At 39.4% G+C, this 18,350-nt stretch overlaps 3 protein-coding genes across 3 annotated transcripts in view; all 3 read right to left on the bottom strand.

Annotated features, from left to right (window-relative positions):
• Nucleotides 1–494: 494 nt before the first annotated feature.
• On the bottom strand, nt 495–3,559 carry snrpd3l (small nuclear ribonucleoprotein D3 polypeptide, like). The gene is made up of 4 exons (XM_088281445.1): nt 3,410–3,559; nt 2,040–2,179; nt 1,296–1,488; nt 495–703 (listed from the first exon to the last, which is right to left on the bottom strand). Exons 2-4 carry the CDS (start codon nt 2,163–2,165, stop codon nt 639–641), a joined length of 384 nt encoding a protein of 127 aa, XP_088137571.1. The 5' UTR covers nt 2,166–2,179; nt 3,410–3,559; the 3' UTR covers nt 495–638.
• A 1,076-nt stretch (nt 3,560–4,635) lies between these two features.
• adora2ab (adenosine A2a receptor b) lies at nt 4,636–17,732 on the bottom strand. Its single transcript, XM_088280853.1, has 6 exons — nt 17,005–17,732; nt 12,291–12,852; nt 9,529–9,892; nt 8,759–8,890; nt 7,284–7,387; nt 4,636–6,274 (listed from the first exon to the last, which is right to left on the bottom strand). Exons 3-6 carry the CDS (start codon nt 9,726–9,728, stop codon nt 5,433–5,435), a joined length of 1,278 nt encoding a protein of 425 aa, XP_088136979.1. The 5' UTR covers nt 9,729–9,892; nt 12,291–12,852; nt 17,005–17,732; the 3' UTR covers nt 4,636–5,432.
• bcr (BCR activator of RhoGEF and GTPase) overlaps nt 17,733–18,350 on the bottom strand; it is a 71,265-nt gene continuing 70,647 nt past the window's right edge. The window contains exon 23 of the mRNA XM_088280852.1: nt 17,733–18,111. Coding sequence (XP_088136978.1) covers nt 18,022–18,111 — 90 coding nt within the window. The 3' untranslated portion in view covers nt 17,733–18,021. The remainder of the gene's footprint in view (nt 18,112–18,350) is intronic.

Raw genomic sequence — 18,350 nt, 5'->3', positions numbered from 1 at the left:
TCGTAACCTTAAAATGCCCGACGACAGAGGATCTTAAGTGCGTCTGTTAGCGGATAGAAACAATTTTAAGATCATTTCACGACAGTTTCAAAATGTTTTTTGCACGGTGGAGTCAAATACAGCATTTTGGACCAAGTCGCCTTGGAGTGTGCTTAACTTGTATCCCCACATTCCGCAACAGCCCATGTCATGTTTAACTTACTGTGACAAAAACAAACAACAACGTGTTTGCTAATTTATTCAAAATTTCTGTGCAAATTCTCAGTCATCAGTTTTTCAAAAACACCTTGGGAAATTACATTAGGCTAACAATGAAGAAATAGTCTTAATTCGACTCATATGTAAAGTACAAATAATGGGAAAGAAGTCTTGGTTTTCAAGAAGGGCCCATATTGAAGTTTTTCAGTAAAAAGAGTTGATAAAGATTTAGGAAGGCAAAAGTAAAAACAAATTACAAGTGAATCTCAGTAAAACAAACAAAACAAAACATGGTATTTCAAATTCAAATGTTTATTTTTCTTAAAAAACAAACAAACATTGCAATATACTGCAACACGCAAGATGAAGAAGAAAATGACCAATTGCAGAGTTGAAGAAAAAAAAAAAGAGACTATACAAAAAGTCAAAGGCGCCAGCAATTATCGCCTCTTTTGGAACATATTTCCTCTTCCCATTCCACCACGCCCTCTGCCTCTTGCGGCCACTGTAGAGAAACAAGAGAATTGTTTTAGCGGGGTACAACATCACTGTGTAAATTAACCCAACTGACCATTTGAGCAACCCCCGCGATTCAGTTTCAAAATCTAATAAACCCACAGTGGAACCATCATAAAATTAATTAATAAAAGACCACAAATCGTCATCATTTTAACAGAATTGTATTATCATTTTTCTCCAAGTTTAGTATGGCCCTTTGAGGAGTTTACAAGTTAGGGAAAAAATAAGAGGAGTGAAGGGGGGGGGTTCTTTCTTTTGCCATATTTGGTAAAATTATTTAATTGCATTGAGGTTCTCTTATTTGAGCAATGATGGTTAATTGAAGTAGTAAACCTAAAATGTCATGTAAAATTATACTTATATGTAATACACATTTGAAGGGTAAATGGACTAGGACTGTAGTCTTATCATTTGAGAATCAATAATTCTACCAATCTTCCCATTGATTAATCGGATATAAAAAGATATTACACAATACAAAATACACATGTGCGATCCCATTTCTATCCACTTGGGGTCACCATCCGCATGTTCAACAATGTAGTCCTGTGACTCAGGTCTCCAAGAGCGCCACTCACCTTGTGCCTTGAGGATGGCTGCCTTGCCTCTGCCAGCGCCAGATCCCTGGTTCTTATTCTTCATACTTTTTAGCATGGGCGCATTCTTTAGCATGTCCGGTAAAATCAGGAAGCGAATCTTGCTGCCGCGGATGTACACTTGCTCCAGTTGGGCCACGCGCCCGTCCCGATAGGTCACCGTGATGTTCGACATCTGAGAAGCAGGCAAATTCACAACACAAGGAAAATGTCATGAAGGTAAACAAAGTAACAGAGTTAAACAAGTCATGCCGAGTGGGCAAGACTCAAATTTTACAAGCCCAGTCCAGCTAAGAAGTGTATTATTTTTTTTAAACTGCCATTGGCCTCTCATGACATCCTTGCAAGCAAACTTGGATGTTTGACCAGTGCCAAAAGTATCCAGGATAGTTTAGGTCAAGCTTGCAGCAGGTATGACAACCAGATGGATTTTGAATTGATCCAAAAATGTGTGTATGTCTTATTGCCATCTATGTCTAATATCGCCAATTAATCGATTGGGACCTATGAAGAACACAGTGTCTCCAATGTGAAGGGGTGTCACATTCATGCAGAGGCCCTCTTTGGCAACGAAACAGGACTGTGCACGATATGTAAAGTTTCCCTAATCACCGCATAGTCCTCCTTTGAACAACACTATTCAACAAGTTCCCGCTTTTGAAGCTAATTGGCCTAACTAAATCTACAAATTGTGAGGCCCAACAGTAAGATGTAGCAGCGCATCACCTGGCAGTTCATGTTGTCCTCGGCCTCAATAAGCTTGCCTCTGTACACCTCTCCAGTGTTGGTCTCACAGGTCACAATGTGTCCCTCGGCCTCATGCAGGACTTTGATAGGCACGCCGATCGACATCTTGTGCTATTTTCCTACAAAATACACGGCAAGAGATCATCTACTTGTTACCCCCTGGCATTCAGGTGGAAACAACTTTACTTCACTGAAGAAATGCATGCAACATGTGCTTCGTGGGGTCAAATGTGAAGAACAAACAAACAAAACATCAGAAATCTGGTACTCGTGCCAGTTACTGAAGCACTACCATCAGTGCCAGTCAAGGAGGATGCAGTAGAGACGACGTGGTGAGGGACACACAGATGCCACTTTCAAAAGTCTTGAGATGATTCACTTGTTGGTTTATCCTCAAGTAAACTATCAAGCTCAGGGAAAAAAAAATCCCCTCAAATTCACACATTTGTGTTGACGAGAAACAATATTCACATTCATGTTGAGTCTTTGTATATTATCACTTAAAGTGAAAATGTGGGGGCTTGTGCTTATTAAATACAACACAAATTACACAAGATTTTCCTAGTCTACTATTACACTTGAGATGAAATGTAAAGACATGCTGCCTCGCACGTTATACATTTTCATTTCCTTAAAGTAATGCCTAATTTATACTTCGACAAGAAAAAAAAAAGAGAAACAAATTGCCTTAAAAACTCAGAATGCTGGCCACATCTGCTAAAATCGGCAACATTCTTACCAGAACGTCTCGTTCAATTCTACTGAAATTTAATCAGTATTTGAATCAGTTTTGAGTGTTCTCCGAAAAAAATGACTTGGGCCATTATTTTAGGAAGTTTATTTTTACACCCCCCCCACACACACACACACGGGTCATATTATTGTGGGGTTTTCATGTCATTTTATAGATAACGTAGGAGCTATATTGAAAATGTTGTCGCAAAAGCTGAAAACAAACTTAAGTTTCATAATCCAACTAGCTGCAGAAAATTGTCATTTATACGCCTCAATTGGTCTTTCAAAAAGCTAAGAGCAGGTGACGCTAACAATCGCTAGTTAGCTTTGTTGGCTACAACTGGCTTCCAACACTTAGCCAACCCACAGTATTTAACGTAAAGAATGCCACCGATAATTTTAATAATGGGGAATAATTAATGAAAAAAATAAGAGTGGTTGATTTGATTCCACGGCTAATTATTTTCACGGCCCTAATATGAATGGAAGGAGCCATGTTGGAATTGGAAGAAGGAATGAATTAGAACTGTCGCGCGTTCAACCTAATCCGTACAATAAAATAAGATCGATGTATACATCGGTGGTCGATTCCTCAGCTTTTATGGTATTCTTACCTGGAACAAGGTAGCTGCAAAACCACTTTCCACTTCTTGTTTTCACCAAAGACTCAACAACGTGCACTCGTCGATATCTTGCGTCTTTTGGAGCCTTTTTCCGCCTTCCCACAATGCAACACAATCTCAATCAAATACTTCCGGTATAGTGTCGCAGTGCATTGTGGGAGCTGTATTTTTACTAACACATTCCTCTCAATTCTGGTAAACGTCTCGATTTTCGCACTAATTTATTTTACATTGGCACAAAGCACCCCTATCCCAAAAGCAACATATTTCTGCATTTGAGTGAATTAATGAGTTCACATTAAAAGTCTTAAACGACCTAGTAACATTTACCAACAGATGATAGGAGCAAACCTCAACCCAAACCACCAACTAAATGTTCAAAAGCCATGAAACACCTTACTTATATATTGAGTGTTTGCTCAACAAATAAAACAACGATGTACATTTTTTTGTTTTGTTTTGTTAATTTGAGTGTTTTAGGGGAAAAAGTGTTGCATTTGCCAGTGTCTTTTTCAATGGTTAATTATACTTCAGCGTATAGGTGTACATCATAGACGGACATTATTTTTTTGTGATTCCGTCACAGCCAATACAAAAAATTAGTGAAGCATACAAATATTGGAAAAAAACTGCAGAGATAAAGCTACATAATCACATTTCAATCCCAGGAAACGTATCCATAAATGTTGTTTAATGCCAGTCTTTCTCAGAGTTAAAGAGATTTTTAATGAGGGAAGAGAAAGTGTAATGGCATAATAAAAGCGATCACCAAATAAGCCGACATTTGATTTCCATTGCATTAAGTTCTAAAGCTGGCGTCAGTGCAAGGCTGTTCGGTAAACACGTCTAGTTGAGTGGTCTGTCGTGTGAGCTGATGTGTACTGTGTGTATGTCTTTTTCATTGCTGTCTATGTCTACAAACGTGACTCTGAAAGCCGCCTCATGGTAGGCATATGGTCTCGTATTTGACCTGATAAAACATGCTCTTTGTTTTGGCTGACCCGCTGCATTCAACATGAAAAAAAAAAAATCAGTGAAGCGGCAACATGTTGCTTAGCAGTTATCAAAACACTACTCAAAGTGTTGCAATCTAAGTAACATATGACTTCCCTTTAAACATCGTATGTTCCCCAACTTGATTTATTTACACGTCATAAAACAGCTGATAAATATCTGTCCTATAAATCGGTCAGGATTTGAAAAGAAGAAAAAATGGGTAAAATTCAACATGGACAACATACATAATTTATTTAATGCGAACCAAAAATTGAGACTGCAAAAAATGGAATTGGAATATATATGACAACATTGATATCAGGCAATGCACAACAGAACCACTAAAAGTCCAGTGGTGGAGGTGTCGGGGGTCTGACGGAGGAGGGAGGTGGGGTATTTTAAAGGCCAGCACCAAAAAAAAATTTGTCCAATTTAAAGTGACATACGTGAAGTAAATTCTGCGATTAGCTGGCAACCCGTTCAGGGTGTACCCTGCCGAATGCCCGAAGATAGCTGGGATGGGTACCAGCACCGCCGTGACCCTTGAGAGGAAAAGTGGTTCAGATAATGCATGGATGGATGGATGAAGTAAATCTGCACACCTTCATCTTATTGAAATTAAGACTGGGTGATGAATAATTTTCAAGTTTTATTAACTTTGGTCAGGCACTGAGGGTAGAGTGAGAACTTTGGTGAAATGCGACATTTGGCCAAAACGTCCTGTGACATATTTTGCCATTTGCATGTATGCTATCTGCTTGCAGTTAATTTATTAAAAAGAAAAAAAAACAGGCTCACATACTTAAATGAATGAATATGACATCCAATGGAAAAATCTCAGATTCGATTTTTTGTTGAAATGGGAACGTCTCAAAGAGGCCCCCTCGTGGAGATGTTGACTCTGAAGTGTTTTTTATGATGGCTGCAGTTTGACCCTGGAAAACATTCTCTCTCTTTTCTTTATTTCCTGTCAAAACATTTGCATCGAGTGCATTCGATAAGATGTGTTGTGTTGTGTCTATGACACATCAGTTAATTCCAAAGAGTGGGTGTGTATGAAAGAAAGAGCTTGAACATTGACAAAGGAAATACAGGTTCCACTGTCTCTCACTTCCACATTGTTGGTCCCTTCCAGCTGCTGTGCTGTTAGGTTTCCATTGGGTATGCAACTGTTGGGTAGAGCGCCCAACGTCGACGTCCACTGGCTGGAGTCGAGGACGTAGCTGTTGACCACGGTACCGCACGACGAATCATCCTTACTGATACGTGAGGACGTCCGCTTGATGCTGCTGCTCCTTGTGTCTCGGCCATCGCCGCTCCCAAACCGGAGACAGTGGCCGTCCCGCCGGCCAAGAATGCGCTGGCGGAGAATCCTCTGAAACGTCTGTCGGAACTCTCGGATGCGATAGGCGTAGATGAAGGGGTTGACGACGGAGTTGGCGTGGGAGAGGATGATGGCGATGTTCATCACCCAGATGTGCGGACGTTGGCAGTTGTCGCACAGGTAGTTGAAGCAGTTGACGATGTGCACGGGGAGCCAACAAAAAGCAAACAGGCCCACAATGATGGCGAGAGATTTGGCCGCGTGCACCTCTTTTTGCAGAGTGGAGCGAAACGTGGACGACGCTTTTTCAGTGTGGGAGGGGGCGGGGGCAACCTTTTTGAGGCCCATCAGACGGAGCTGGCGCCGGGCGGCCATGAAGATATGAGCGTAGACCACCAGCATGACCACCAGGGGCAGCAGCACGCAGCCAAAGAAGTTAAAGTAGATCATGTAGTCCAGCGTAACCACTCCCTCGAAGAGGCACTCGGTCAAGCCTTCGGGACAACTGCTGGACGAAGCGGTGGTGGAGTTCCATCCTGTGCCAAAGAGTGAATCAGATGGGAATAGAATTTGTCAAAAAAAAAAAAAAAAAGAATAAGTCTGCAACATTGGCCTCATTTTAGCGGATCTTAAAGTTAACAATTCAAATCAAACCCTTGTCGCTCTCAAATGCTATGAGCATGTCCACGCTGAACAATGGATGCTACTTTGTCAAGCAACTTTCGGATGCCTGCGCATTTCTATGTTTGAGCTGTGAAAAATCTAAAACCTCCAGCAGCTGGAATCCCACGAAGCAGTAACGGAGCTCCTCAATGCAATGACAGGCGCAAAAGCCGCCTGCTAGCTCGAGAGCTTAGCACCACGTATCCATGTAGTAGTTTTGACATAACCCTTGTAAACGAAACAACAAATCAACAAAAATAAATATAGAAACTTTACGCGTTACTATTTGGTACAAATGTATTTTTTCAATCCTTTAAAGAAAAGGCTTAACATCTACTGCATTGTGTATCTGCGTTGCGATCGAAGATCCAAATCAAGCAAACACGTTTTATGGTTGTATTACTTATTATTACTATAACTTTTTTTCTCAGTCGTATCAATAACAAAGGGCGGGACTGCCTGGAAAAGCACGTGAGCCTGCAACTGACCCTCACAATGAGTGGTGACGACTGGATCAATAATACACACACACTTCCTTGTCCACCCGGTTGTTGCGATTGGAGTCGGTCATGTACATTGTTGCATTTTCACCAGTTGAAATCACAAACTGCCATGTGTATTATTTCTAAGTCATTTTTGAAAAAGGGACTGTGTAAAAGTTAAATATTGGTAAGTGCACCTCTTTTAGTTTGTTTTCCATATTAGATATTTATGGATGATGCAGAAAATCAACCGCTATTTTTCTAACAAAGACCACTTAAGAATGAAACCTCGGGTTCATAGAAACTGGATAAATGTAAATATGTGATCCATCAAATTCATTTTACATTTCAAAATAGTTTAACGGAGATTTTCAAAATGTTATATTGAAACACAACCCACCTTTATTCCAGCCCAGCATTGGTGTCAGGCCGATGCCGACTGAGAGCAGCCAGCACAATGCAATGATGCACTTTGCCCTCTGGCTTGTTACCAGGCTGTTGTACCTGGAAAAATAAGATTATTTTGTGAGAATACAATGTTCTTCCATATCTGTTATTATTACATCGCGAAAGTACATTTGTGAAAGGAATTACAATTGACTGTTTATGTCTGTTGTACTTCATTTACTTACAGCGTATTCCGGTATACTGTAGATGACATAACCTAAGGTCACTAGGTCCCCTTTCAAAGTTCTAACGAAGCTTCAACTTGATGAGGCTTTGTTGCCGGAGGCAAAGTAAAAACCAAGCCCGTTATGCAACCGCTTTAGCGAAATGAGTCACCTGCAGTGGCTTAAGCGAGATGGAATATCCTTTCAGGGTGGAAGAATGTGCTGTAGCTCTGGGTAAAAACAAAAGCTTTAATGAAGGACGTTGAAAGAACACGAGTCAGTGGTGTGCCATTGCAAAACAAAAACATTCTTTACAGTATCACGCCTGCTAATAATTTATGCGGCTTCCTTTGTCTTGTTTTAACCGATATTCATATTCAAAATGGTTAGGTTTGTAAGGGAAGGGCAAATCGGTAGTAGGCAGGACGATGGATTAATAGTTAGCACACCAACCTTACAGTTGTGATGTTTGTTGTTTGAATCTCCTCCTTCGTTTTTTTTTTTTTGTTAATGCAAGTTGGTTTTATTTAGGATTGGCCGAAATCAAGTAATAATGTTCAACTTGGACATACAGGGTGCAGTCCATTATTGCGCAGCACTTTTTTCTTTAGCTAGTTTTGAGCTAGTTTAGCTAGCTAGTTTAGCTAGGGTGCTCGCGCATCTCCATATTTGCATGGATATTAGGATGTGGATAATGAATTATAATCTATCATGAAATACAGATAGACATGATGGATATCTAAATATTAAATCCCCCAGCTACTACATTTTTTTTCAACACGTGAATTAACAAAAAACAAATTATCAAAATTAAGCAATCAGAAATAAAATACGGGAAAGGACAAAATACTGGAGCCCCTGAAGGGACATTGGAAAAAACAAAACAAAAAAAAAAACCCCATTGCATCCACTCCCAAAAAATGGCGTCACCTTAGAAGCTCCGCAACATCAAAACTTATTTTTACTTCTAGATAAACCAAAACGTTCTGTTCAATTGACATGTTTACCTGGACACTTGTTGCTAGGCAGAGTTCATTGGGCTTAAGTATAACTTCCTCATTAGTCAGTGAAAAAAATGTGTTAAATAGGCACTAACTTGATATGACTTCCAAAACAGCCGTACAACAATTATAAGAGGGCATAATTTACATGCACAAAAGACGCATTTCTATTCCTACTCTGTATTAAATCTCAAATACAGAAAAGTGTCTGTTAGTGCTGCCCTGATTACAAATTGCAACAACATGTTCTTGCGTCGTCCTACCTAAGTGGGTTCTTGATGGCAATGTATCGGTCCACAGCGATGGCTAGCAGGCTGAAGATGGAGCTCTGGGTCAACACCAGGACAAAGCAAGCGATGAAGAGGCATCCGTGGAAGTCGGCGCAAAATCCGGTACTGGTGTTGGGTTTCACAGAAAACACATTTGAAATATGAGCCTGTTTATTTTAGTTTTGTACTCAGTAAAAAAAATGCTGAGCTGCTTTCCTAAACCACTTTCTGGCTAGCTATGGATTTTGAATAGAATGTGTTTCTTGTCCTCAAAGTTGGATTAATTATTTTGACCCCACAGATATGTTCAAATCACTGCCGATCCCATGCCTAGATCGGATATGCTTCAGAAAGGATATAAGAATTATTATGTGAGTGACTTGCTGTGGCGACCTCTGACAGGGGAAATTTGCCGCTTCTTTAAAAATGTCCCACCGCTAATATATACACAAATAAATAAATAAATTATATATATATATATATATATATATATATATATATGTGTGTGTGTGTGTGTGTGTGTGTGTGCATCACTCCATTTTGCAGTGAAACGATTCAATTTGGTGCATTCACATCTAATCAAAAAAAAATTTTCCGATCCATATCAATTTGACGCGACTTTCAACAACAGTTTTTTCAACTCCAAAAAATCTTAAACCCATACCCACGCACGTGAGCAGGCGATCACGATATCTCCTCTGGCTCAGTTCAAGTCAGGAAAAAAAACAAGCAATAAGTTGGACATCCATCCATTTCAATGATACCTGATAGTGATGGCGAAAGGGATGGCCAGCAGGCCCACGGCGATGTCGGCCGCCGCCAACGACACCACGAACAAGTTGGTGATGCTCTGCAGGTTGGAGTTAAGGCACACGGCCCAGCACACCAGGATGTTTCCGGCCACGGCCAGACAGGCAATCGCCAGCTCTAGGCCGATGTAAACCAGCTGGTAATTCTTCAGCATGGTTCTGCTGTCCTCTTTGCCACCTTTTTTGGCATCCCACGGCTACAAATGCGGACGGGGCGGCAAGCGGCCACCTGGGACGTCACCCATACCTTTTTTCCTGGCGGAATGATGGCGGAGTTTCTGTCCGGGAAGATTTTGGTTGGCAATTCAAGGGTGGTGATCTGGCCAGGGAAGCAGAGAGAACACAGTATGAGCTCCTGTACAAACAACAGGTTTCCCCACTAACACACGCACGCACACACACACTCAAAAGCCATCCATCTCTCCGTGTCAGGGGGAACAGTTTGCTTCTCACACACGACCAAAGCAGACAATACATCTTTTTTATCCTGGGAACATGTTTGCTGAAACTACAGCATACATGTACAGTATCATTCTTGACCCTTCCCCTTTACTGATAATGACACAAGAAAAAGAATTCAGCAGTATGTGAAAGTTCTTGTTCTATGATTGTACTGTGTTTAAATTCCATTTCATGCAGTGCACGTGAGGTTAGAGTGAGCGAGAGACTGTCCAGACGTGTTTTCCATGCCATGTGAAGTCGCACGTATTGGTTCAAGTGCAAAGAATAACACATCTGAAGGAAGGATTTTTACATAAGGTTCATTAAGGACACATGGAGAAGAAAGAAAAAAAAAAAGAATACTCGAGATTTAAATTCTAAGTTCATGAGAAAGACAACCAATTACGCACCTGCGTAGGGCCCCGACTTCGCATCAACTAAAGATTTTCCTGCCCTCAACGTTAGAGCTTGCATTAGGCTTGTTTGGCCATGTATGAGTTATTTACTTCTGTATTTATTGTTTTATATTGAAAAAAAAATGGTTGACACCAATGTGCTTACAATATTAGGTATTTAATAATTTGGCAGCAACAACAATATTAATAATAATACAACCCCAATGATACATGGTGCATTTGATCTTATACCATTAAGAAATAAAGAGGAAAAAATGTGTACGTAATTAGGTATAGGTACTCATTTTGGTACTTTAATACTAATTTACCTCAGCTACTTTCCTTGGGCTCGTTTATCGTACAATTCATAAATGCATTAATTCTCACTCTTATCTTAACTATTTTGTTTGTTTATATAAATATTAATCATCAGTCTATTGCATTGAAGTGCAAATTCAATGACTTCACTCAACTGGACCAAAGTAAAATGCATGGTTGGCAGCCAATCGCAGGGCACTCAAAGACAAACAAGCATCTGCACTCACAAACACACCAGAGGACAATTCAGAGTATTCAATCAATCTACCGTGTTTTTGGAATGTGGGAGGAAAACCGGAGTAGATTATGTAAATTCCACACAGGAAGGCCGAAATTGTACCCTGCACCTTCTGCACCGTCATGCTAACCAGTCGGCCAAAGTGCCCACCCAGTCGGTGGATGGAATTTTAACAAACAAACAAAAACAAACTTGTATTCAATGCTTGAATTAATTATTATAAATTAAATAGTTTGATCATAAAAAGGTTGAATTAGAATAATGCAAACAATATGTTATTGTGTAAACAATTAGAAACCAAATTATTTTTTTTGCATCCATTTAATTTGCAGTCAGCTAACATTAATGAAAAAGGCTTCTTTTATGCCTTTTTTTCCCTTTTAGGTCTCGAGAAAAGAGGACAGCTCATACGGAAGGCGATCGCTCGTTGACTAAATATTAAGAATAATGTGAAGATGACCCGATTCCTGCTCATGTTAATAATAGCTCATGTGACAATTAATAGAGAGTTTACAGAAGAATAAATACAAAACTAAAATCCCCATTTATATTGTTGGGGTAACAGTTTATTTAAATGCAAATACAATATCCAACATACTGTATTTTCCGGACTATAAGCTGCTACTTTTTTCCTAGATTTTGAACCATGCGGCTAATATGGCGGTGCAGCTTTTGTGCAGATTTTTCTTTCACCGTTAGGGGCGTTCTATACTTCAGGAAATATGTTACATAAATTTTTTCTCTTGGGTCTGTTCGGTTTTAATGAGCAACGTTGTTGCCGTGTTAAAAGGCACAGTTTTAACAATCTGTTTATAAACCTTTATGTGCATTCACAGAACAAAATCGTTCTGTACATGCAGTAAATAACTCATTTTTTTTCAATATTGAAAACTGCGGCTCATAGTCTGGTGCGGCTTGTATATTGTTTATCTTATTTATTTATTTTTTTCCCCCAAAAGAGTTGCTGCGGTTTATATGCTGGGTGAGAAAGGGGCTGATTCTACATTTGGGATTATTTATTTAACCTCAAAAATTGCTCAAATAAATAACACATAAAACAACCCAATTTTGTGGATTGTTTTCTACTTAACAACCCACAAAATTGCGATTCATTTGACCTAACGTTTTGTGTCAATAACTCAAACAGTTTGGTCAGTCATCGTCAACTGTTTTTTGGGGTGAATGATTAAATTAAACCATTTAGATTCAATGCACATTTATTTCATAGATTTCAGATATGCATAAGAAATTTTAATTGTTATCTATGTTAATATTGTCATTTCTTGAGACTGATAAATTGAAATGAAACTGTAATCAATTCTTACCTGTGTTAGGTGGCGTCTGCATCCTCTGCGCACGTTTTTCCTTCATTGTTGTCCTTTCACTGCTTGGTGGCCACACAGTAAACCCCCCGCTGATCCTAATTGACACGTACACCGTTCCAAAGTCCTACTTTGCCTTTTGTTCCCACGTGAGAATCCTTCTCTGAACCTACAGGAATTGCAAAAATGCGTGATCGAGCTGGTTAGCAACACAACAATGAGGAGGGAGGGGAAAAAAACCCAAGAAGCTGTGCCATTCTACATAAGCGGGAATGCTGGGAAGTTTCCGTCCAATACTGTGCATTCCCTTCACTGAGTGTGATGTTTTGCAGCTTGTAATGAAACTATAGTGAACAGGGGACAGCTGTCTTGTTTGTCCTTCTTCCAGATGGCTGCTTCGGCAAAAACAAAACACACAAGCTGGTGATGATCATGCAGGCTGTCGTCTCGGAGGAAATGATAAGGACATCCTCCACATCCTGATAAAGAGGATCTGCCTCTGCACTGTCAATCGATGTTGCCACTCACAGAGTGACAATAAATCAGTGTGCGTGCGTATGCGTCACTAGGAGAGAAAACACACCAAGAACATGAACTCAAAGGTTTGTTTTGAAGTTCAAAAGAAAAAAAAAATGGACAAATATACATTTTTGGTTTTTGCTCCTTACTCGGTGTAAGAAAAAAGCTTACGTAAACTGAAAAGAACACAAACAAGAATTAAAACGGTTGTGTAGTTCGTAGCATACTTTTTGTTGGGAGGTGACATATTTTGAGTTTAAATAGGGTATCCAACTTTGTTTTTCAACACACAGTATCTGCGGAATATAAACATGAATGAATTTACTCACTTACTGGATTAAATGTGCGGTAAGTAGCACTTGTGCTGTGTGGACGCCCTCTAGTGGAACACGAAAGAATCACTGAATTAAATGTTTTAACTTCAAAGTACAGTTCATATGAAAATAATTTAAAGACTGAAATCTCTGCCTCGTATTTGATTTACATTTTGGCCTACTGTATTTTGATTCGTCATGATGGCGGTATTTGGGAAGTGAAGCATTTTTGAGGCGGTCCTTGACAACCAGAAAGTAGGTCAGAATGGCATGTGCAGCAGCATCAGTGCGTAACGTGCGGCTCATACGTTGACATTTCAGGATTATTATATCAATAATGACAAACAATCATAAAAAAGGAGAAGGAAACCCAAGTGGAAGAATACGCAGCTTGCCGTGTGTACGTAGATACAGGAGATTTTATTTAACATTTGTGTACAAACATTGGCTGCAAATTCTTTCCAAACATGTTTGCCCTCATAGTACAGTATTACTTTGTACAGTTCTACGAGCAGAACGCCAAATAGAGTACAAGAGTCCAAAAAATCCAAAGGAGGCGGGAATACAAAAGAGAGTTTGTGATTGGCCAGCAAGTCCCATCCGCAGATTGACCTCAATTGAAAGGTCAAAGCGGAGGACAAAATTGACGTGTGAAGAAGCAGAAAGGCGGCATTCTGAGAACAACACTGAATTGGAATTGTAAAGTGTTTCTTCCACGGATGCCTCTCGTATTCCATCTTCAGACTGCCTCTCTCACAGAAAAACGAAAACCTTTTATTGTAGTTACGCCATCATGTACAAAAGTACGCTTGAGGTTGTTGTGAGAGTGCATTGAGGAAGGTACATGCAGTTAGACTGACCATAAACGGACACCAAACAATCATTTTGATTTCCAAATTCTCCTCTATAAGGCATCCTCCTCTGATGTTAAGGATTATTAGGGCCACGCTGAAACTGAAAAAAAAAAAAAATGTAACAAGAAAAATTCCACACCTATAGAATAAAAAAAAAAAAATCCAAATTAAGAATGACAAAAAATAAAATTACTCGTATTTCGTTTTTTGTCTTGTAAAATCAGAATACAAATGAATGTGAAAAAATATATTTACTTACTCGTAGAATACTAGAAGTTTGTTTCCTTCATTTAATAATAATTGTTATTAGCGCTATGATTAATAAAATTCAATTGAAGAAACAATATTTGAAAACCAGTACTATTGTAATTTTTTAACCTAATATTACTTTTTCTCACAAGTATTCCTCTTATATAATTGTACAAATAATAATTATCAAATAGTTGCATTAAAAAAAATGTGACATTTACTATTGTTATAAATTTTTTTCTGATACATTTTTTTCTTTGACTTTTCAACCTGGCCCGAATTGATCCACATCAGTGGATGCCACAATAAACTGAACTACTCTCTACTTCAGGGGTCACCAACATGGTACCCACGCCCGCAAGCTCAATATATATATATATATATAAAAATATATATATATATATATCACATCTTTTAAATCTAAACCGATTTTCCCCAAATTAATAGGTACCTATGAAGTAGATCTCAATTTCAAAAAAGGTTGGTGACCCCTGCTCTACTAAAAACCTTAGCCAAGAGCTCGGAAGAGTTGAATACCCTTTTACACCGACAAGAAGCTGCACTTTCTTTGCACTGAACAATCACAGTGGCCAGTCTGTTGTTCAACACAAATCACAAGCAGTGACGATGATGAGCCAATAAAATGGGAGCGAGGGTTTAGGGGGCAGGCGGGTTGGACAAACAAGTGACAAACTTCAGTCATTTAAACAGGCAGTGACACGCCCAAATAAGTAACCCCCCCCCTTTACCTGTACATTAATTTATTCCTTCAAGATATTACAAATAAATAGACCCAGCAGACATTCTATTCCAAGACTCGAAAAAAGCTTAAATAAATACAAGTAAAAGGCATAAAAGGAGTTAAAGTAAGGACACAGGCAAGAATTTTACTATCCTTTGTCCCGTTAACACTTAAGAGTTCAATTTACAGCATCAGCGTGAGAATGAGGGTGGTCATTAGGAGCTAAGACCGAGTTTTTTTTTTTTTTTTTTTTAAGGTCCTGTCTTAGTCGAGAAGAGATGTGTGGCTGTCTTCGGCGAAAAAAAAGGCAACAGGAAAGTTTCCGCTGTCAGCGTCTCGCGAAACAAAAAGCTGCGTAGAGGCACGACAGGGTCAGAGCGGTGTAGGCAATCGGGACGGAGGGACGGAAGCCGCTGCGTGTCTTCCAATGCGGATGTTGAAACAGTGTGCGTGTGCTACACAAGGCCAAAATATGTGCTAGTAAACAACGGTGGCATCATCTTACATGGAATAATGCTCATGGGACTGAAACTGACGGACACCCTACTGCAATTGTGCTTTCATCCACTTGGATTGCGTGACAAATTGTCCGACGGGGTATGTCGTACATCCACGCGTTTCTAGTTTTGATATGCTAGAACGAGCAAGTTGAAGCACAGAAATGTGAGATATGTATCCATGATACCCCTTGCTCGACAACACAAACAACGGTGTATTGTCGATATACCGTAAATGATACGTTTACGGCGAGCTGGGGGCGCTCAAGGGCCGCGTTGGATTTTTTTGTTTTTTAATAGACAAATGGGCCAGGTGTTCAGATATAAGACAAAAATAAGTTAAAATGTGAATGTAAAATGAATTAAAAAAAAAAAGAAACATAAATAACATGTAAATGTACAGATGAACTAATTGTAGCGTCAACAATAATAGTGCACAGTGAGTATACAAAATGTAAATGAGCTTGTAAGGACATTTTGTCATGGAATGGACTTGCGAAGTTCACAGACAATTAAATAAATAACATGCCTGCATGTTAATCGTGGACTTATCACAGTGGCATTTTAGTGCCACGGGGTAATATAAGCACAAAAAAAATTGGTTTTAATGACCCCCCCCCAAAAAAAATACATTTAAATGGATTTTTAAAGCATCAATACTTTATGCTTTGTTTGGATGTTAAAAAGGCCCGAGTGGGCTATTAATAGTGGAAGGTTATCATGTTTACTGTCTTAGCACGATTATTAGCCTTCAACAATGTCTGCGGGGATTGTACAGTGGAACCTTCATGTGCGTAGATTTACCTTAATAGTAAATGACAGCTGCTAGCAAGTCGGCAGCTAGCTGGCAAACTGCTCGCATTGGGCCATGCTGCTTTCCAAGAATCCTTTGAAACTCGTTTTGTCCAAATACGGTCAACGTAATACTTTTTGGCAAATCAATCCTATGTTTAATATGTGGTTTGTTCTTTTGAGGCACTATTAGCAAATTTAACATGTCGAAAATTGCCTGACAACAAATGTAGCCTAACTGATTTGAACTGTGTGGTAAAACGCAACTTCTTCCCTCACTATTATGTTGCCTCAAGATTGAAAGTCTGTTTTTTGGACAATACCGAGTGAAAATAGTCACGTCAGATACATTTAAATCAGCCTGTTGTGTTAAAAATGGATCTCTGCAAAAAGAATAAAGTGGTCAGCCATAAAGTTATGTTTGTAGATTCATTTGATGTGAGGATTTTGTCTCTTCTAAGGTTCCACTGTAGAAACTTTCCACAGGCTACATAAACTGAAAATGTGATCACGGTCTAGTTTCATTTTTGTTGCAGACATACATTCACCGGGCATGTATAGCTTTAAAATGTATTTACCGCAGGTTTATTAAAAGTGAATAGACTTCTCACCAGTATGGGCAGCCCGTGAGCCAAAGAAAACGTGAGCGGACCGGAAACTGACACCCGAACGTGCCCTTCTACTGCCAGAGATGAGATCATGCAAAAAGTGGACGTCATTTGGATGTGAATGTTGTGACGTTACACTCACCGCCACACAGGTGATCTTTTCAGGATGACAGACACTATAAAAAAAAAAAAACTTGTGCCTTTCCCTCCACGGCAGCGTGCCAGTATGCCTTCTTGAACAAATGAGAAAAGGCTGCACGGGAACGGGAGTATCGAAAACAACAAGGCTAAATGCCTGCTTATTCACCGCAAGGCTTCAAGTCAAGGCTAACTACTAGCTGCCGCTGTTATCAAACCGCCTAAGTACACGTAGAAAAAAAGTCTCTCCCCCAGGACCCTGGAATAAATTACATTGAACAATTTAGATTATACGGTTAAAAGACAAACTTTAAGATTATGTACAACAAGAAAGAGCAACATTGGACAGGATGTCCTATGTGACAAGAAGGACGGAAAATTCCCATGATAAAAAATATATTGCTTCCCGGATATTTAAGCTAACTGGAGACACGAATAGAGAGAATGTTCCTTTGCGGTTGGACACAAACTGCAGGCAGTGAAGTTGTGGTCCATTAGGAATAAACAGTCCTTCAAGTTGCCGATTTAGACATCACCTACAGTACACAAGTGTACGACTAACTGAAGGCTTGGCGCGGAGTAGGAAAAATCGACAATTTCGTTTAACTCCGCGATTCCTCTCATCCTTTGTGCTGAGATGAAGTCTGGAAACATTTGAGATGGACAGACACTTTTTGTCAATGTCTTGACTTGATCAATGTCTGACAATTGAGACCCAAAAGGCAAAAAACAAAACACGTAATTCCAAGTTGGAAGAAACATTTAGTTTTCCTGTGACTAATATGGAGAAAAACAGAGGACAGGTGGATGAAAATGGGATTCCCAAGAATGTATGGACACTCAGAGACTCAGGTTGAGAGGCTCAATGGCGTCCTCTTGTGGTTGGGAAAAAAAATTCTTTCAAGCTGCGTGAGCAGCAGGACGCCTGGCGTTCAATTAAAAAACATACTACTGCAAGGGTCACTTTGAGGCTCACTTAAAGTCCGTCGCTCCATCGTGCTCAAGGTAAGCAGAGTTGTCTCTATACCTCTGTGGAGAAGAGGATGCTCTGTCGTTTACTGTCCGGAGTGGGGATGGTCTCCAATTGGAGGAAATACAGCAGCACCTGGACCTGAAAATGCAGTTTGTGGAAGAAAATTTTGAATATTTCATGGGAAATATGAGCACAAATGTGAAAACATAAGACAAATAGATTTTCTAAAAAAAAAAAGTGAATCCAGCTGTAATATGAGGGGGAAAAAAATTAAAAAATTGAATACCAAAAATGTTTTTCTATAACAAAAAAGTTTGTAAAAAAATGTCAAAATGGTATCAAAATAAAATGCAAAAAAGTCAGTTGATATGACAAAA

Source organism: Idiotropiscis lumnitzeri, chromosome 18 (genome assembly GCF_059441095.1).
Source record: "Idiotropiscis lumnitzeri isolate Australia: NSW breed Sydney's pygmy pipehorse chromosome 18, RoL_Ilum_1.0, whole genome shotgun sequence".
Classification (NCBI taxonomy): domain Eukaryota; kingdom Metazoa; phylum Chordata; class Actinopteri; order Syngnathiformes; family Syngnathidae; genus Idiotropiscis; species Idiotropiscis lumnitzeri.
This window is presented reverse-complemented; position numbering and strand designations above follow the sequence as displayed.

Excerpts from the sequence above, each read along its gene's own strand:
- adora2ab (XM_088280853.1), bottom strand. The coding sequence starts at position 9,728 with ATGCTGAAGAATTACCAGCTGGTTTACATCGGCCTAGAGCTGGCGATT. Across the intron at positions 8,891-9,528 it reads CCTTTCGCCATCACTATCAG|TACCGGATTTTGCGCCGACT; the intron begins GTATCATTGAAA and ends ACCCAACACCAG. Across the intron at positions 7,388-8,758 it reads GCCATCAAGAACCCACTTAG|GTACAACAGCCTGGTAACAA; the intron begins GTAGGACGACGC and ends TTATTTTTCCAG.
- snrpd3l (XM_088281445.1), bottom strand. The coding sequence starts at position 2,165 with ATGTCGATCGGCGTGCCTATCAAAGTCCTGCATGAGGCCGAGGGACAC. Across the intron at positions 1,489-2,039 it reads AGGACAACATGAACTGCCAG|ATGTCGAACATCACGGTGAC; the intron begins GTGATGCGCTGC and ends CCTGCTTCTCAG. Across the intron at positions 704-1,295 it reads AGCCATCCTCAAGGCACAAG|TGGCCGCAAGAGGCAGAGGG; the intron begins GTGAGTGGCGCT and ends GTTTCTCTACAG.